The following is a 21160-nucleotide window of genomic DNA, read 5'->3' on the forward strand; positions in this document are numbered from 1 at the left end:
GGAGATAAAGTTTTCACTAACAGAATATCAGTTGTGTTTGTAGCACTGTGCTGGGTGATTTGAAGGCCACGGAATTATAAATAAGATGACCTCTGCTCTCCCGGACACTAGAGTCTCATTGGAAAGAAATTTTATGTTTACTGAGCTCCAGGAGTTCATGACAAGGCATTGTTTGTTGTACTACCCTGAAGGATCTCACTAATGTATATAAGTACCTATAACATAAGCTAAAACATTGGAATATTTTTAGATTGTCAGAAAAATCATGATGTATTTTTGCATAGAAAAAATACATCATAACTTTTCCAACAACCCTATATATATATATATAAAGATACATACAAAATGATATGGAAATGCTGAAGGGAAAATGCTTTCCAAATTTGGGAAACAGGGATGGCTTCATAGAGTGGATGGCAGCTATGAGGCTGAACTTTAAAGGTAATATTTATGTGGACATGTCACAATGGAAGAGTAAAGAAAGTCTTTCCAAGCACAAAATAAAGCAAGATTCAGAGGCAGCCATGCTTCTGTTTGTGCATTTATTAAAGTTATTCATGGAGGGGACCAGCAAGTGGCATGGTGGTTAAGGCTTTGGATACTCCCACATGACCAACCAAGGTTTGAGTCCTGAACTTGGTGGCTTGCTTTTTCACTTTCTCTCTCTCTCTTTCTCTCTGTGTGTGTCTCTCTCTGATCAAATTAAAATAAGTAAATGAATAAATAAATAATATATATTTTTAAGTTATCCATGGGCTGGCAGGTCTCATGGTGGTTGGGGCGCAGGATTCCCACATGACTGACTGCGGTTGAGTCCCAGACCTGGCTGCTTACTTTCTCTCTATTTCTCTCTCACTATCACTCTCATTCTCACTCTGTCCCTCTCTGGTCAAATTAAATAAATAAAGTTAAATAAAATAATTATTTTAAAAAATAAAAAGTTATTCATTGAATATTCCACTTGGCTTAAGTACTGCTCTCAGTAAGTCCTGGTGATGCAATAGGTAGCAAGATAGACCCTGCCCCTGACTTACGTTTTAAAAAGAAGACAACCTGGGACCAGCAGACGGTGTAATGGTAACAGGGCTGGACTCACATAGTCAACCGCGGTTCCAGTCCTGAACACAATGGCTAAAAACTCACACTGGGCGGGTATGTGTGCGTGCCCACAATCCCAGGAAGAGACTGGAGGAGAAGAGATTGCAGAGTGGCCATTCCCCCTGGTGGGTGATTTCTTGCTTTTTGTCTCTCTGGTGTGTACACGTGCCCTATAGCAAAAATCTCTCTTAAGTAAAGACAAAAAGGAAGACAACCTGTGATTGGCTCTAAATGAGCAGAGTCGGGAGCTCTGTAGAGTTCAGAGAAGAGAGGCCCATGGGCTGGAGAAGGTTTCTTGGTTGCGGATGTGCAGAATGCTAAGAATAGAACTTCTTTTCTGCTCCATATTTGTACATGGCCAGCCATGCAGAAGGAGTCCTGGACCCAGTGAATTGAATAATATATGAGGCATGTGTGCATACATGCCCAATCCCAAAATGATGGAGAAGAAGGGATTGCCATGTGACCATGTCCCATGGAGGTACACTTTCTCTCTTTCCATCTCTGTGGTGAGCTCATGTACCCTTTGGCAATTTTTTTTTTTTGAAAGAGGCTTTTGCTATAGGGCACATGCACTCACCAGAAGGACAGAGAGAGACAGAGAAACAAAAAGTGAGACATCACCTCCCCGGGGGATGGCCACACCACAATCCCTTCTCCTGTCAGGATCTTGGGCACACACACACGCATCTGGTGTGATTTAAGCCACCAGGTCTGGGACTCAAACCACAGTCTACTACATGGGAGTACAGTGACATAGCCATTATGCCATCTCCTGGTCCCAGCAAAAATTTTTTTAATTAAAAAAGTAAATGGACAAGCAGGTGGAATGGTGGTTAAGGTGCTAGACTCCCACATAGCCAACTACAGATTAAGTCCCAGATCAGCAGCTTGCTGTCTCACTTTCTCTCTCTCTCTCTGGTGAGTGCACATGCCCTCTAGCAAATTTAATAATAATAATGATGATGATTAATAAAATTAAATAATGCTTTATGAATAAATAAATAAATAGATGCATTTGCATATATGCCCAAAAATGCAGGCCTAAGGATTTTTTTGGCATTATTGTATATGTATTGCTTATATACTTTCGTTTGCAAAGGACAGAGGTTCAGTTCTAACTTAGCTCATGAGACTGAGAAGTCATCCATTTCTCCATCTTGTTGGGATTTGGGGCATGGATACACACATGTCCAACACATTTTTCAAGCCTCCAGGACTGGGATTCAAACCCTGTGATCAGCCACTTGGGATTTGACTACATTAACCTCAGACTGCCTTAACCATCAGGTCATGGAGCCAGCCCTTTTAAGTTTGTTTATTTCTTCTGTGAGATAGACAGACAGGAAGATAGGAACACAGATACCCCTTACAGAGTTGTCATTCTGCAGTACATCCCCAAACCCAGCCAGCCATGATTGCAGGCACACCCAAGTGCCTGGTGTGCACATGAAGACACCTGACACAAATCTAGGACCCTCCGATGAGGCCTAAGCATCACAGTATTTCATTACTGCTGCACCACTGCGGTGGGCCCCATATACATCTCTGTTATAATGCATGAAAGTAGTGCCCCCAGGCAGCCCTTGTTTCAGACCAGGGACTGGAATTGACAAGGCTGAAAACCTGTAGAGAGAGGGACACTTGATAGGAAAGGTAAAAAGATAGTGTTCATGCAGCAGATTTGAAAATAATGGAGGACCAGCTGGTGGCATAAAGGTTAAGGTGCTGGGCTCCACAGGGCCAGCTTCACGGTTAGAGTCTTGGCAGATTGAGAATCATGATGGGTACTTGCCCATAATCTGGAGAGGAGACCGGAGAAGAAGGGATTACAGCATGTCCATCTACCCGGAGGTTGAGTTTTTACTCCCCTGCCTCTCCCAGTGAGCAGACATGCCATAAAGCAAAACCTGATAAAAGACCAAGAAAACGGGAACCTAGGAGGGAGGTAGGACAGGTCAAGGTGTCTATGGAGAGGGTGGGGGAGTTTATTTCTTGAAAAAATGGCCAAGATATGCTGGAAAAAGTGAAATGTTAAACACATGATTTGGGCCCATGATTTGGAAGACATGGGATGAATCTAGAGGATAACTTTGGCAACTGCAAATGTAAAAAAACAACAGAGAATATAGGCAGCTTGGAATAGGGAAAAGAGCATTGACTCTGAAGTTGAGAGGTCTGGTTGTATTATTTAGGAACCTCGTTAGCTAGGAAAGCTCTCACACATTTCTTAGGGTTTCTCTTGGATCGTTGGAAAAGTCATGATGCATTTTTGCATAGAAAAACAGGAAAAATACATCATGATTTTTCTAATGATCCGTATTTTACCCTTAAAATGAGGTTACTAGGGGGAACCAGCAGTTGGCGTAACGGCTATGTCGCTGGACTCCCACATAGTCGACCGCGGTTCGCGTCCTGGACCCGGTGGCTTAAAACTCACACGGGGTGCATGTGCGTGCGTGCCCGCCCAAGATCCCGAGAGGAGAATGGAGGAGAAGGGATTGCAGCGTGACCATCCCCCCTGGAGGGTGATTTCTCGCTTTCTGTCTCTATGTCTCTCTCTGTCTGTCTGTTGAGCGCATGCTCCCTATAGCAAAAAAGAACCTCTAAAAAAAAAAAAAAAAAAAAAAAAGAGGTTACTAGGGGCCTGCAGGTAGCATAGTAGTTAAAGGTACTGGATTCCCACATGGTCAACCACGGTTCAAGTCCTGGACCTGTCGGCCTGCTTTCTCACTTTCCTTTTCTCCCTCTCTGTCTCTGTCTGATCAAATTAAAAGAAAGAAAGAAAAAGAATAACAACAAAAAATGAAATAAAGTTTTTTTTTTTTTAAAATGGGTTATTAATTCTTTCTCCTTTTCAGACTGTGAATACAAGTGAAGTGAGAAAAAGCTAGTTGTATAAAGAGAAGATGAGGGTCAGCCGGGTGCTGGACTCCCAATGGCTGACTGTGGTTCAAGTCCTAGACCTGGTTGCTTGCTTTCTCACTTTCTCTCTCTCTCTCCCTCTTTCTCTGTCCCTCTCTGATCAAATTAAAATAAATAAATAAAGCTAAATAAAAATAATTCTTAAAAAAAATAGTGCTTTCCCTGATGGTAATTGCCCATGTGTTAGTAATTCCCCGATCTCTCACAAATACACAGAATACTTAGTATTTGTGCTAGAAGCCACTCCCACTGATGAAATTGTGAAGAGGAAGAATTGAATTTTGGGAGAAACCCATCCTGTTTTCATAAAGAAGTAAATTTTATTAACAAAGCAAAAGAAGGGACTTGCCAAAGTCTCTGTGTCCTTCAAAGGTTTCTCCTACATGACTTTAGAAGACAGCCCTCACCAATATATACTTCCTTCTTACACTGAAATGTTAGAAATGTTTTTTACATTTAGGTATTAATGTAGGTTTGGGATTTACTTGATTTTGCTTCACAGTTAGGTAATACAGTTTTTAAAAAGGATAAAAGGCTAATTATTAGGCAGCAAAACAGATCAAGTTACCAAAAGCTTCAAGGTGGTTCTATTTCAGTTCTCAGCCTGATGTGCATTTAAAAATATCTCTATTTAGAGTAGTTACTGTTCATAATGCATGATGGAATCTTTTTGGGTAACAGCTTGGATAATAAAGAAGCCATTATCCTTGATTTGGTGTGTTTAACCCAAGTCAAATTTATGACAGACTGAAAATTAGCCGTAGCGTTGTGAGGCTCACTTTCTGCTGTGTGCAGCCTGATAGGTGTGTGAGCTACACGTCCAGCGGGGCTTCTGAGCACGTATTACCCATGGGTGGACACGCCGTTTGCTAGTACTCAGGGAACATGTGCAGTGTGTACATAACTTCAAGTTTAAGTTTATAAGATACTTAACCTGTGGTTAAAGAAAATACGAACTCTGTTGGAAATCCTTAAGGAAAGTAAAATTCAGAATTCATTTCTTTCATTCCCAGGCTGTTATTCAAATGACCAACTTAGGAGGGAGACCTCCCTAGTACATTATATCCAGAGCAGATGAGAATTTGTAGACTCTCTTCGTTTCTGATGTGACCTAGATCAAAGAAGTCAGTGTGTTTTTACCTTGCCTAGCTCCCCTGTTCTACTTCCATTCCCTCAATTACAAGGAGTACTTTGTTTACCATACGTATAGCGTTTTGTTACATTTAAGGCTCTGCCATTACCCTCAATTTTATTAAAGGATTCCACGGCATAATGTTGATTAATTAAAATTTTCTTAAGCAGTGGATTCAAGATGACTCTGCTTAAAGAAGAGTGAACTATACAGGATTTTTTATTTAAATGTAGCCCAGACGATAAACCATTACAGTGTGGCAACCCATGAACAGGGTGGGCCTGTGTTTTAGACTTTAGAGCCACCGGCACTGACCACTTTATGGGCAGTTATGTGGAAAACCAGGCACAGAATGGAACTTGCGTGGGCATCTTCCTGTACAGAGCGTGCTAATAAGTTACAGCTGTATCTCTCTGAGAGCCTTCCATACTTGGCAGAACATTTTCTGTCATACCTAAGAAAGTTTAAATGGACAAATCTTTTAACTAGGCTTTTCTCTTCAGAATGTGTTGAGTCCAGTTTATCTGGTGTAAAAGAACTCGTGGAAGAAACTGGTTTGTCAGTGTATTTTGCGCTCTCGTGATGTATTAGTCATGAAATGAGCCGGTACTCTTTATTTCTCTTCTCTAGGTACAGTGTTTTTGCTGCTGATGTCTTACATCAGAATCATTTGTAGAGCTATGTTTACTTTTTAAGTTTTAGAAGTGTTTCTTATAGACATACTGCAGTTGAGTACCATTACCAGCATACATCTGAATTGGCACCACACACATTCATATAACCTGCAGGCAAATTTCTTTCATACTGGTCCTGTGACTTTTTCAAAAAAGTATTTTATTTAACTTTATTTTATTCATTTATTTTAATTGACCAGAGAGAGAGAGAGAGAGAACGCTGCCAGGCCCGGGGCTTGAATTGAGGTCGGCCATGTGGGAGTCCAGCATCCCTAACCACCATGCCACCTGCCAGCCTCATACTGGTCCTGTGGCTTTAAGGAGAAGAACCTACAAGGTGACTAGAAGGATGTCTTAGCCATAATCAGAATTTGGATATAAAAAGAACCAGTCCTGGGGCCAGCAGGTGGCATGGTGGTTAAGGCATTAGACTCCTACATGGCCGACTATTACTGTTACTCTAGTCTGGGACCTGGTGGCTTGAAAACCACACCGGGTGTGTGCGTGCATGTGGGTGTCCAAAATCCCAGGAGAATGGTGGAAAAGGGATTGCAGTGTGGCTATCCCCCATGGGGGTGATTTCTCACTTTCACTCTGTTTCTGACAAGTGCACATACCCTATGGCAAAGACCTTAAATCAGTCAATCTGATTTTATTGATGAATAAATAAATAAAAGGAGGAACTGGTCTCAATCTATCCTCTTTACAAATGAAGACGCTAACCCAGAGGGAGTGGAATTTGCTCGAGCTGGTAGCAGAAGCAGATACCTGACTAAAGATTCTGGTTTGAGCTCTTTCTACACTAGAATCTTGGACCTAATCCCTCTCCCAGAAATGCTTCAAAACCACTCAGAGGTCTAGACATTATTTTGAGTATCCTGAAGCCTGCCAGGGTGTTATGAGGTTTTGCAGTACCTGATAAAAACAATAATGCAGCAAGCAGGAACTCTTCGTTTTTTGAAGTTCCTAGTTAGGAGTGACGTAGTTAAGAATTAGACATACCCAAACCCAAAATGATTTTGTGATTTCTTTGTAAATATGGAAACTTCTGACTAGAGATGCCTATGTTTGTTTCTAAAGATTGTCAAGAAGAAGATTATTTTTCTCATTTCAGCTGACCCTTAAGTATTGGCAACAAGTCTAGGAAATTATGCCAATATTATGTTTTCAAGCATGCCTGGCTTTTAGCTTGTGCTTTAGGAAGAGGAGATTGTATACAGATTTTACTTTAACCAACTAAAGAAATAATGTTTTTATTAATTAGGATTAAATTCGGCTATTTAAGAAAAAAATCCAGGGGACCATCAGTTAGCATAATGGCTATGTCACGGGACTCCCATGTAGTTGACCACGGTTCGAGTCCCAGACCTGGTGGCTTAAACTCACGCCGGGCATGTTTGCGTGCATGCCCAAGATCCCGAGAGGAGAATGGAGGAGAAGGGATTGCGGCATGGCCGTCCCCCCTGGGGGGTGATTTCTTGCTTTCTATCTCTCTGTCTCTCTCTGTCTTTCTGACGAGTGCATGCGTCCTATAGCAAAAACCTCTCCAGAAAAAAGAAAAAATCCAGACCCAGCTGTGGTAGTGCACCCTGGGAAATGCCCTTACTGGGCAGTGTGAGGAGACCGAGGGTCCGTTCTCATCCCACCCTCAAGTCCAGACATAGTGGTTCACACCTTTAGTCCTAGCAGCTCAGAAATCTGAGACCAGGAGCATCATGATAGCAAGGCCCTGTCTAAATAAAATAAAAACCAAGGAACAGCTCAGTGAAGGTGGAGTTTGATTTTTCCATCAGATAAAAAAATCTAGAGGGAAGGGAAGCCCAGCATTGGTGCTATTACTCCATAGCCATGGGGATTCAGCTTCTTCCCTTGTCTGCTCTATCCGATCTTAGGGCTGTCCTACCTCCTCAGGGTCACACCTCTCACTTATGGCAGCTCCTTTGACAGGCTTTTGTTAGAAGCACCCCACCCAGTGATTTCTGCTTTCATTTCATTGATCATTCCTATTGTTTAAGGGAGGCTAGAAAGTTACAGCAGGATAGTTGCTATTTGCAAAAATGAGAAGTCCTGATTTTCTTTCTTTCTTTTTTGGTAGAGGTTTTTGTCTTACGATGCATGTGCTCGCCAAAAGAGAGAGAGACCAAGAAAGTGAGAGGGAAAGTGAGAAATCACCCCCAGGGGTTATGGTCACATCAATCTCCATTCTCCTCCCAGGATCTTGGGCGTGTACAGATATGCAACTGACATAACTTGCTTTGAAGAATATATTTATGTTAGGAAAATTCATTTTAGAGTCGTCAAAAATTATTATATAGGACATAAATTAGAAAGATTCCCCAGGCCAGTCCCGCAGTCCCTCAGCCTAGGGGGTTAAGGAATTTAATCGCATATAGCCAACCGCAGTTTGAATCCTCCTGGCTCAAGCAGCTTGAAAAACAAGCTAGGCATGTGTATATACATGCCCCAAATCCTGACAAGATGGACAGATGGAGAAGGGATTGTGGCGTGGCCACAGCCTTTGAGTGATTTCTCCCTCTCTCTGTTCTCCCTGGCTAGTGAACATCCCCTCTGGCTTGTAAATAAAAGCCAAAAGGATCTCCAAACTACACCTACCATGTGTCTAACTAATAAAAGCAATAAATCTCTAGGGTAGAGTGTTCTGCATTGGATTTCTCAGCAGGACTCATTGGGAACAGCTGTTACGTTTATATATTTTAAATAAACGGAAAAATAAGTTCTTCAAAACAACAGGGAAAAAAGACACCTCGAATTAAATCCTATTTTCTTTGGAAATTGGGAGAATCAGAACAACTACGAAGGAAATTGATTGAGCTGAGCAAGAGCAGAATATACTGTCTTCATTGGTACTAGCTAGGCTCCATGGCACAGTAGTCACGCACTGCTCAGGAGGAGCTGGATCCCGCTTAGTGACCTTGGTTTTAACCGCCAGCAGTTGGCCTGAGACACTCCAGGCACATGCACACGTGCCAAGATCTGACTGGATTCCAGAAGGGGATGGCAATGTGACTGGACCTGGTGACAAAGGCCTTTCTCTCTCTATCTCTCTTGCTCTTTCATACACACACTCACACACACACACACATACACACACGTATTATGAATAAAGGGGAAAAGTGGAACATGATAGACAAATACTGTGCATAAAGTACTACAGCATTATGTACATGTTACAGTGATGAATCACATTAACTCTGGATAGACAAGACCTGCCCTGGAAAGAAGGACGTATTAGGTACATATCACCCCTGCCTCTGTCTGACCCATACAAATAAAGCGGGAATGGGAAGACGGAGAAACTTTCGTTATCTAAAAAGCGTAGAGACAGACGTAGGCAGTAATCCACAGTGTATGTGTACCCTCTACACCATGGTACACATAAATATGTACGTTGGAAATGTTCCTGCTCTATGAGACCAGGTTCTTTAAAAAGTCTTCTGTGGGACCAGCAGACAGAGTAATGATTATGTTGCTGGACTCCCACAGGACCGACTGCGGTTTGAGTCCCGGACTCAGCAGCTTGAAACTCACACCCCATATGTGTGCGTGCATGCCCAAAGTCCCAAGAGGAGAATGGATGAGAAAGGATTGAGTCGTGGCCATCCCCCAGAGGGTAATTTCTTTCTTTCTGTCTCTCTGGCAAGCGCAAATGCCCTATAACAAAATTCTCTCTCTCTCTCTCAAAAAAAATAAGTCTTCTATATTCTCATTAACATCCAGTTTTTATGCTACGAGTTAATATTGTACATATTTACTGAATTCTTCATATTTATAACGTACTTAATTTTTTGAAAGAGAGAATTTTGCTATAGGGCGCATACTCTCACCAGAGAGACAGACAGAAAGTGAGAAATCACCTCTCAGGGCTATGACCAAGCTGCTGTCACTTTTCCTTCATTCTCTCAGAATTTTTGGACGTGCATGCACACATGCCTGGTGTGAGTTTTAAGCTGCTGGGTCTGAGACCCAAACCATGGTTGACTACGTGGGAGTCCAATGATGTAACTATTACACCATCTACTGGTCCCTACAATGTACTTTAGGAAGGAAATTGATTTAAAAGTTGCTATTTAGGTTTTTTGAAAAAATAAAGTCTATATTTTGACTTGTTATGCTATGAATTTCAAGTCTGGGGAAAACTCGGTCTTGTATTTTTTTTTTCCCTTTTTCCTTTTTATAATTATTTAGCATCAGCCAAACACTAAGTGTCCATTGACCTTTTTCCAACTGACAGAAACCAGAAAACTACAGGGAATTCCTGTGAAAAGAAGGCCAATTGTGCTGGCCTGGGGCCAGACTGTACCCTCTGTGACCTTGCCCCTTCAGTTGCCTTCTCTGTGGGGCAGCAGTTTGAAACAGCTCCATGTGGCTTTAGCAGTAAGCATAGAGAGTGCTAATGAAACCAGCTAATGCAGCAGGGCCTATTAGCCTGGCCTTTGAGCTCAGTGAGCCATCCTTTGAACCTTTTATGGCACTGCACTTTCAGGCATCCTTTGGGAAGAATAGTTTACACTCCAGTCCAGTAATGGATCAGGGACCATTCTCTGACTTAGTAGTGTAGTGGAAATGCCTTTAGCACTTTGGTATTAAGTAACTGCTTATTTGAACATACTGTGCAATGACTTAGCCTTTCCCACCCATTATTAGTTCCCACTGAAGCTATTGCACTCAATTTAAGTTTTCCAGGAGGCACTATGAAAGAAAAGGGAAATCTCACAAATTGTACTTTCTTTATATCTTACTCAGTGCTAATGCAGTTGGCTCACATTATGTTGTTTTTGTTTGTTTGTTTGTTTTGTTTTGTTTTGTTTGTCTCCCAATCTGTTCCCCTTATCCTCTCTGCTTTCAGGTGAAGGTCTCCCACAGGTGTATTACTTTGGACCATGTGGGAAATATAATGCCATGGTGTTGGAGCTCCTTGGCCCTAGCTTGGAGGACTTGTTTGACCTCTGTGACCGAACATTTACCTTGAAGACTGTATTAATGATAGCCATCCAGTTGGTAAGTTAGTGTTGCTGTCTGGGAGACGATCGGGCATCCTGAACCATATTCTTGTATGCCTTTGGTGATTTACTAGCTTTAGCAACACCTGGAGAATTATTAGCACTTACAGATTTGACAGCATTCTAGGGTGATGGCGGGACAGAAAAGGTTAACTCAGAGGAGTCACACTGCATCTGTAGTTTGCTCTATTTTAAGAATTTGCACCTTGGAGCAATACCATTCCCTTAACTGAAGTGAAGCATATAATTTAGATTAAGAGAGAAAAAGAATGATTAGGTGAGGATGTACACATGCAAATAGTTTCTTCTGTGTTTTATTTATAGGTTTTAAATATGTAGCTGAAAGGTTTTGTCATGTCTTCCCTTTCCCTTTCCAGATGCATCCAAAGAAAGACCGGAGAACTAACCCTCTGCACTAACAAGTCAGTTTCCAAAGTATGCTCAGATTCCAAGAATTTGCCTTAGTTCTCTGGCCTCCAGTATTCACAGGGCCTCATACAGCTGTAGAGGCAGCAGCTATTAAACCTCCCATGAAATTATACACTGAGACAGCTTAAGGAGTAGTCAGTCTCCTTTGAGACACTTGTCAGCCCCTTACGGGAAGGACACAATACGGAAGATGCACCTTTGTTTGCCATGGCAGGGGTCTCACCCAGTGTACAGTAAAATTTTTGTTGGAAAATTGACTTTGAATTTTGTGCCCAAAATTCAGATGTCTGAGATTCTCTTTTCTATAATGAATAATAGAAAAGCTTTATACATAGAAATATGTAATGAAACTTGAAATAATTTCATTAGGACCAGCAGACAGCGTAATGGTTACGTCGCTGGACTCCCACATGACCAACTGCAGTTCAAGTCCCAGACCCAGAGACTTCAAACTCACGCTGGGTGTGTGTGCGTGTGTGCCCAAAATCCTAGGAGGAGATTGGAGGAGAAGGGATTGTGACCTGGCCATCCCCTTGGGGGGTGATCTCTTGTTTTCTGTCTGTCCATCTCTTTCTCTGTCTCTCGGTGAGCACACATGCCCTATAGCAAAAATATTTTTCTCAAAAAAAAATTTACTTTTATTTTGGGTTCTATTTATGTTAACAGAAAAACTGCAGTCCTGTCTGTACAAACTAGCTATGTGATATCAGGCCAGAGGTAACTTCTCTGGGCCTCACTTTCCTTATTTCAAAAGCAGTGAGAGCTGGATTAGGGCACCTTGACCAACTAAGGATATAAAGATGGGGACAAGAGGCAAGTGTGGCAATGGCAACTGTCTCAGAGGCCGCTGACAGTCCAGTCTCCTACCTGAGAACACTTTTTCTCCCAGACATTTACTTTCTAAAGTAGCACTGAAAAAAACAACAAAACTAACCTATTTGTCATTTACAAATTATGACATTATCATGTAAAAATTGTATTATTTGGACTGTACTATTCACTTTATTTTCCTAATCTTCATATTTGTTATGTATATATTTATAAATTGAAAATACTTTTGGTTTACAAGACTGTAAAGTGACTCTGGGTGTTGAAGTACATGACTTTTATTTTTATTTTAGGAATGAAAACCTTGGACTGAAAAAATGTTTTGGTATAATTTCCCAATGTATTTCTTTACAGTATTTTTATAATTTTATTTTTCTCTTCTAGCTTTCTCGAATGGAATATGTGCACTCAAAGAATCTCATTTACCGAGATGTCAAGCCAGAGAACTTCCTGATTGGCCGACAAGGCAATAAGAAAGAGCATGTCATACACATTATAGACTTTGGACTGGCCAAGGAATACATTGACCCTGAAACCAAAAAACACATACCTTATAGGGAGCACAAAAGTCTAACTGGAACTGCAAGATATATGTCTATCAACACGCATCTTGGCAAAGGTGTGTTTATTTTCTGTTCCGTGAAAGGGCCAGGTCATTAGAACAACTTTTATTCCAGTAACACTTTCATCTCCATTGTGCACCACAGCTTGTGGTTGTCATGCTTTGCCAAGTAAGGCATTTACACTTGAGAGGTTGAGATGGTAAGTTAGTGACTGTCCATAGTATCCCACTGTCTACTTGATCTTTACGTATGTTTCCAGATGCTTAGTTTCTTGGCAGTGATTTCTGCTTCTATTTCATGATCATTTCTGTTATTAAGGGATGCTAGGGAGTTACAGCGGGAAAGTTGCTATTTGCAAAAATGAGAAGTCCTGACTTTCTTTCTTTCTTTCTTTCTTTCTTTCTTTCTTTTTTTGTAGAGGTTTTTGTCTTAGGGTGCATGTGCTCACCAGAAGGAGAGAGACCAAGACAGTGAGAGGGACAGTGAGAAATCACCCCCAGGGGTGATGGTCACATCAATCCCTTCTCCTCCATTCACCTCCCAGGATTCACCTCCCAGGATCTTGGGCACATACAGATATGCGCCCAGTGTGAGTTTCAAGCTACCAGGGCCAGGACTCAAACTACAGTTGGCCATGTGGGAGTCTGGCAATATAACTGCTATGCCATCTGCTGGTCCTGAGAATTTCTGATATTAAGGAAGAGGGAGGAGAGTGAATATTAGGCAGGTAACCAACAGACTGACATAACTTGCTTTGAAGAATATACTTAAGTTAGGAAAATTCATTTTAGAGTCATCAAAAATTATTATATAGGACATAAATTAGAAAGATTCCCCAGGCCAGTCCCGCAGTCCCTCAGCCTAGGGGTTAAGGAATTTAATCACATAGAGCCAACCGCAGTTTGAATCCTCCTGGCTCAAGCAGCTTGAAAAACAAGCTAGGTGTGTGTATATACATGCCCCAAATCCTGACAAGATGGACAAATGGAGAAGGGATTGTGGCGTGGCCACAGCCTTTGAGTGATTTCTCCCTCTCTCTGTTCTCCCTGGCTAGTGAACATCCCCTCTGGCTTGTAAATAAAAGCCAAAAGGATCTCCAAACTACACCTACCATGTGTCTAACTAATAAAAGCAATAAATCTCTAGGGTAGAGTGTTCTGCATTGGATTTCTCAGCAGGACTCATTGGGAACAGCTGTTACGTTTATATATTTTAAATAAACGGAAAAATAAGTTCTTCAAAACAAAGGTGTTCTGGTTTTCAGACATTATTTTTTTGAAAGGCCCTAGTAGCTTAAGTTATTATTCATTCTTTTAAAATTTTAGAGCTGGGAAATGGCCTCTCACATAATCTAAGTCAACAACTTTATTTTCAGATTAGGAAACTGCAACTCAAAGTTGATGACTCAGCCGTGCTCAATTTAACTGACTTAAATTAATAGAAAGGATAAGCCAAGTCCTAGGTCATTGACATGTCTTAGGGAGCATTTTTCCTTCTGTCCATATTCCATAGCTGTTTTCCAATCAGTACTTGATGTTACTTTATTACTTCATCCTTTTTTTCTTTTAATTGCCAAAGAGTATGAGCTCTCTCCAGACGGGTAGAAAGAGGAACAAGCAACCCAGTGTGGCATGGTCACGTGGCAATCCCTTTTCCATTTCTCCCTCTTGGGATCTTGGGCACGCACACGCGTCTACCTGGCATGCTTTTCAAGCTGCTGAGGCTAGATTTGAATCACGGTCAGCCTTGTAAGCTCTCTTAAGTACTAGGCCATGGGGCAAAGCTGGGTTGTAAATTTAAAAAAATATTTTATAACTGACTTTGCCGTGAAATCTTTTTTCTGTAGTCCTGATCAATACTGAAAATGTGGAGAGCTTCGCCCTCTAGTGCTCAAGTAAAATTTAGCAGTTGAGCCTGTGAAATTTTTATTGCCTTGGGGCCTCTTGTTACAGGAAGTAGATATTAAAATAGGCGATGAGTAGGTGTAGTGCAGTGTGAGAAACTGCAGAGTGTGGTTTTTCTATCTGCCCTGCCTCGTGGAAAGCCTCAACTCACACTTCTTATTCTGTGTTTCATTTGTATATCTTTAGGATCTGTTAACAAACGTTTTGTCTAATTTTTAAAATTTCAATTATATACATTTTATTATAAATTTTAGAGAAGCCATGTAGACCAAAGCTTCTGTTGGTCTTGCCGGAGTTTTTTTCTTGGGGGGGAGGGAGGATTTTGTTAGTTTGGGTTTAAATTTTTGCCATGGGGACATGCACAGGGGGTGGGTGAGTTGCAGGTGGTAAGAAATGTCCCCAACACCGCAGTTCTTTCTCCTCCAGTCACTTCTTGGGATTTGGGACATGCATACCCATACACTCAGCATGTGTTTCAAGCCACTGGTCCAGGACTCGAACCATGGAGTTGGCTGTGTGGAATCCAATGCCCTTACCACCACGCCACCTGCTGGCCCTGGTCTTGATGTTTTATTTCATTCCTTTAAAGATGATTTCAATTGGTGTGCATCACTCAGTTTTAGGTTATTTTCCTCTCTGTCAGAGTATGTCCCTTCCCATTAAGGACCACCTATTTTTTTTTTTTTTTTTTTTTGGAGAGTTTTTTTTTCGCTATAGGGCGCATGCGCTCGCCAGACAGACAGAGAGAGACATAGAGACAGAAAGCGAGAAATCATCCCCCAGGGGGGATGGTCACACCACAATCCCTTCTCCTCCATTCTCCTCTCGGGATCTTGGGCACGCACGCACACATGCCCGGTGTGAGTTTTAAGCCACCGGGTCAGGGACGCGAACTGCGGTCAACTACATGGGAGTCCAGCCACATAGCCATTATGCTAACTGCTGGTTCCCATGACCACCTTTCTTTAAACTGTTACTTAGAGAGTTGTCTTTCCTTTCTTAATTTATCCTGTAGTGTACTTTCTTTTTTTACTTTTTTTTTGAGAGAGTTAGTTTGTTTGTTTTACGCTATAGGGCATGTGTGCTTACCAGAGAGACAAAGAAAGATAGAAAGTGAGAAATCACTCCCCAGGGGGGATGGTTATGCCATGATCCCTTCTTCTCCATTCTCCTTTGGGGCTCTTGGGCGTGGATGCACACATGCCTGGCATGAGTTTTAAGCTGCCAACTCCATGACTCAAACCACAGTCAACTACGTGGGAGTTCAGCGACATAACCATTATGCCCTCTGCTGGTCCCAGCCAGGTTTTACTTACAGCCGCAATAAAGTAGTCAAGTTGCAGATAGTCTTGCTTCTGTAATTTCTTTTGATAGAGGCCTAAATTTGATTCTGAAAGTAAGCACATGAAATGTCTGAAACATACTGTAATTGGCAAATTAAAAATGGAGGTACATGCTACTTATATTCAGTCTGAAAACAAAGGTATAGGATGTTTCCTGACATGAAATTGTAATTTTTTATTAACTTCTCTGTAGTTTTTTGTTTGTTTGTTTTTACCATGTTCATCTTCCCAATTAAAAGGAAAGAAAACCTGTCAACTTCTAAGCTCCCAGAATGCAGGAGCTCTTTCATGAGCCCATGTCTTTCATGAGCCCATGAAGAGCACTTTAGCAATAATTTTTTAGCTTTCTTAAGTTGGTTATGGGACATAGCATAAATAAAATGTGAATCTAGAGATTATGCACTGACGTTTGCTTTTATGAAACTGAGTTTTGTTTTAATTTTTATGATTAATTAAAAGCATAAGCATGTATACTAGGCTTTCCACAGCTTATATCTTTACAGGTCTAGCCAGAATGGACTGTTTTAACAACTTCAGCTGCTAATCTGCTCTTCACTTTCCCTGGTGGTAACCAAAGGATAATTATAGGCCACGTACTGGAAATAGCATTTCATTTAAATTACCCACTTTCAGGAAGGTGATAGCATTGAGTAAGGGTGATTATTTAGTGATTTAGGTTTAGTTCTACTTTAAGCTTTTTTGTTTTTCTTTTTAATTCCCAGAAGGGTATGTATGCTTTCCAGAGAGAGACAGATAGGGTAGAAGGAGAAAGCACCTCACAGTGGTGCACGGGCATGCCACAATCCCATTTCCATTTCTCCATCATGTCAGGATTTTGGGCATGCACACACATAGTCTGGTGTGTTTTTCAAGCCACTGGGGCCAGAATTCAAACTGCACAGTCAGCCATGTGGAATCCAGCCCTCTTAACCACTAGGCTGCAGGACCAGTGTCCCCTTTTTTTTTCTTTTAAATGAGAAAGATGTATTTTTGACACTGTCTCCTGCCTCAGCCTCCCAGTTAGCTAGGACCACAGGCACTTGCAGCAGCCAGCCTGTGTAGGTCACCTAAGAACTGAACTGGGACCTAGGTGTATGTGGCCCCAGGCTCATGCAGTGGCGCTTTCTGCTTGCACCACTGCAGCTGGGCTAGGGTTTGCTCTCCCACTTGATACTCACTTGCTAGCAACAGATCTAAGCAGAGAAGGTACACACTGTTTCTTGGTTTTGATCTAAAATAGTACCCCTCGTTTAGACATACACAGAATTAGTAAGCAGAGCCTTTCCAGAGCAGGGTTTCTGAAAGGATTACTCAGTTTTGAACCCTTTTCTGCCTTAATAACTACAAACATAATGTGTGATCTGTCTTCCCTTTTAGAGCAAAGCCGGCGAGATGATTTGGAAGCCCTAGGCCATATGTTCATGTATTTCCTCCGTGGCAGCCTACCCTGGCAAGGACTCAAGGTATCCTTGAAAGCGCTCAGTGGAGGGCTTTGTCTCGCTGCTCGGTTGTTAATGAAGGGGCTGCTGGCTGATGTCTCTAAGAAGCACAAAGGAGAAGGCTGGCTACGGAGAAGAGAGGCAGGGACAGTTACATTAGTCCACATTGCAAATGCTCACCTGGCCTTTGGAAGCCCTGATGTGTTCAATTTGTCTTTTCCCTGGTTCCCTCCCAGTCTTGGCAGTGCTGCTTTTCTCTCCCTGTCGCTCCTCCTCCTCCACTACCATCATGTCGCAGGAGGAATGTTCCCAGTGTGCCGGGGAATTTCTGGAACAAATTGATGACAGCAGCTGCTACACATTTCACCAGATAAACCAGCAGGGCGTTACCCTAGGGAGAACTGGAAAGTACTTGTTCATTCTGTGTAAACTAAGGGCCCACCTGAGCTGAAATGAAAATCCAGGTTTAATGTAGCTGTCCAAGTGTATCACTGAATAAAGGCCTATTCAAGTAATACAGCCATTCTCTGTAAGATGTGTAGCTTACGTAGACGTCAGTATAGTGCCTACAAGTCAAGGGTTAGCATTAATTATAATTACAAGCATTATGATTACTCTGTGCCTCTGGCTGTGAGACTAGGAAGTGGTGAGCTTCTGCCTATCCCAAGTCCCATTAGATATGTAAGTGTGAGGCATATTTTTTATTTGAAATTTATATCAATATGATAACATGGAAAGAAATGTCAGGTACTTCACCTGTTCCCTCCAGAAGGGTAGGATGAATCATTTTGTTGTGCTTTCTAGGACACTGTCTTAAAAAGTAAGCCTCTACCCATTCCAATTGAGAAGATTTTATTTCTTTGCCCTTAAATTCCTCTCCTGTCATCTCCTGCATGGTCTTGTCCTGGTCAGTCGTATACATCTTCTCATTGACAATGAAAGCTGCCCAGCAGTGTCTCACCTCCTATTAGCCCATCATATGGCCAGATAGTACCTTAGTGTATTGTCATTTTTTAAGAGATTTTTGCTGTAGGCCATGTGTGCTTAACAGAGAGAGAGAGAGACAGAGACAGAAAGTGAGAACCCCCTGCCCCAAGAGGCGGGGGAATGGTCACACTACAATCCCTTCTCTTTCTCCTTCATTCCCGTCTTGGGATTTTGGGCACGTGCACATACGTGCCTGGTGTGAGATTTAAACTGTTGAATCCAGGACTCTTAACTATCGTCAACTGCATGGGAGTCCATTGGTGTAACCATTACAACATCTGCTGATACCAATGTATTATTATGGCTTGTAACTCTCTCATGGTTCATGAATCTGTTTGTTTGTTTTTTGAGAGGTTTTTGCTATAGGGCACGTGCGCTAGCCAGAGAGACAGAAAGTGAGAATTCATCCCCTCCCCGCCTCCAAGGGGGAGGGCCATGCCACAATCCCTTCTCCTCCATCCTCCTCTCAGGATCTTGGGCACACACACACATGCGCCTGGCGTGAGTTTAAGCCACAAGGTCTGGGACTTGAACCGCAGTTGGCCATGTGGGAGTCCAGCACCTTTAACCACCATGCCACCTGCTGGCATCTCACATTCTATCTTAGCACTGATCTAAGAGGAAGAAGGCTGAATCGCTAATAAACTAACGGCCACTGGGGATTACTGAGCTGCTGCAATTTTGAAAATATTGCTACATATATTTTTACTTTCTTAGCCATTCATTTTGCTGTATTTGATGCTGTTTATCTGAGTGTACTTAGTATATTTGCAAGTAAAACTGTCTGCATCACAGTAGATGTTTGTATATATCTAAGTACATCATCTGTATTTTTTTTTTTCTTGTGGGGAGAGTGCATAGGGCACTTCGTTCTCCAGAGAGAGACAGACAGAAACAGAGAGAAAAAGTGAGAACTCAATTCCCCAGGGAGCATGGCCACACTGCAACCCCTTCTCAGGTTTCTTCTCTGGATTTTGGGCGCACACACACATGCCCTGCATGATTTTTAAGCTGCCAGATCGAGGACTAGAACCACAGTTGTCCATGTAGGAATTCAGTGCTTTGAGCACCACACCACCTGCTGGCTCCATACATTTCTTATTTGTTAGTGTTAGAGAGAAAAAAGTTGAGACCATCTAACATATTTTGCCAATTTGAGTGAGATAATTATTGTGTTAAAAAACATTGAACCTTCCATATTTAGCACCTCCTTACAGATAAACTTTCTCTCTTTTACTTTCTACAGGCTGATACATTAAAAGAAAGGTATCAAAAAATTGGTGACACCAAAAGGAATACTCCTATTGAAGCTCTCTGTGAGAACTTTCCAGGTAGGAAGCTAAGTAGGTGAATTCTGTAGTTTGGTGTCTGTAGGTAAGGATACTGTCCAGCTCATTTATATTTCCTTGTCCTGTTACTCAGTTCAAGGTAGGTTTTTATCACTTTCATTTGGTCCATGTATAAACACTAGTGTCAAATAGTCTGTAGAAATTTGTGTGGCCCAAAGCTTCCCCATGGGCATCTTTCAACTAATGATCATGGCCTCATACCTCTTTCCTAACAGAGGAGATGGCAACCTACCTTCGATATGTCAGGCGATTAGACTTCTTTGAAAAACCTGACTACGAGTATTTACGAACCCTCTTCACAGACCTCTTTGAAAGGAAAGGCTACACCTTTGACTATGCCTATGACTGGGTCGGGAGGCCTATTGTAAGTATTCTCTTCCTACCTTATCATCTCCCTTTTCAGATTCCAGTCCTCCACACCCTTACTTTGCTAGTCTTCTTTCCTAAATCTTGGAAATAAAACATTCCTTTTGTTATAGACTTTACATTTACGACTTGTTTAGGGTTATGCCAAAGGTTGCTCTCATTAGAGTTAGGAGTCAGGAGTTATATGTCTTTAAGACTGTGGTTTGGGGACCAGCAGTTACATTGCTGGACTCCTATATGGCTGACCATAGTTCAAGTCCCAGACCTGGCAGCTTGAAACTCACACCGGGTGCATGTGTGTACATGCCCAAAATCCCGGGGAGAATGGAGGAGAAGCAATTGTGCTGTGGCCATCCCCCAGGAGGGAAGGGGCGATTTCTTGGCTTTCTGGGGTTTCTCTCTCTCTGTTTCTCTGGTGAGCACTTGTGCCCTATAACAGGAAAAAACTCTCAAAAAAAAAAAAAAAAAAAAAGATTGCAACTTGTATGTCTTAAGATGCCAGAATTTAAACTAGTTACATTTTTTTTTTCTTTAATTGCCAGAGGGTATGTGCTGTCACAGGAGAGAGACAAAGCAGCCCCCATGGGTTATGGTCAGGCCACAATCCTGTTTCCTCGTTTCTCCATTCCATCAGGAGTTGGGCACATGAGCACATGAACCAAGCAGGTTTTTCAAGCCAGTGGGGCCTAGATTTGAATCATAGTCAGCCATGTGGGATCCGGCTTTCAGTTCACTAAGTTATTGACCATTGTGCTATGGGGAGCCTAAGCCCATGTTTTCTGAAGTTTTGTTTGAATCATTTAGAAGTTCTTTCTGTGGGCCAGTCAGTGACATGGTGGTTAAGACAGCTGGATCCCACATGGCCGACTGCATAGTTTGAGTACTGGACCCAGCAGCTTGAAACACATGCTGGATGCATGTGTATATGCCCAAAATCCCTAAAGAAGAAAGAGATGCAAGAGCAGGGATTGTGGCATGACCTTATCCTATGGGAGTGCTTTGTCTGTCTCTCTTCCTCTCCCTCTGGTGAGTGCACACATATACTTACAAACTGGAAATAAAAATTGGTCCTATGTCCACTGTGAAGGTGCTTGACTTCTAT

General features: G+C 42.0%; 1 protein-coding gene across 10 annotated transcripts in view; it reads left to right on the plus strand.

Annotated features, from left to right (window-relative positions):
• CSNK1G1 (casein kinase 1 gamma 1) overlaps positions 1 to 21160 on the plus strand; it is a 207743-nt gene that overhangs the window by 146795 nt on the left and 39788 nt on the right. For all 10 annotated transcript variants that reach the window (XR_001371436.2, XR_333511.2, XR_333513.2 and 7 more), the window contains 5 exons: positions 10697 to 10848; positions 12492 to 12726; positions 17295 to 17380; positions 19590 to 19674; positions 19908 to 20056. Coding sequence is in view for 6 of the 10 variants with exons in the window: in XM_006141734.2 (XP_006141796.1) it covers positions 10697 to 10848; positions 12492 to 12726; positions 17295 to 17380; positions 19590 to 19674; positions 19908 to 20056 (707 nt within the window). In the remaining 4 variants the exon portion in view is untranslated. The remainder of the gene's footprint in view (positions 1 to 10696; positions 10849 to 12491; positions 12727 to 17294; positions 17381 to 19589; positions 19675 to 19907; positions 20057 to 21160) is intronic.

This window comes from Tupaia chinensis, unplaced genomic scaffold (assembly GCF_000334495.1).
Source record: "Tupaia chinensis unplaced genomic scaffold, TupChi_1.0 Scaffold000063_1, whole genome shotgun sequence".
NCBI lineage: Eukaryota > Metazoa > Chordata > Mammalia > Scandentia > Tupaiidae > Tupaia > Tupaia belangeri.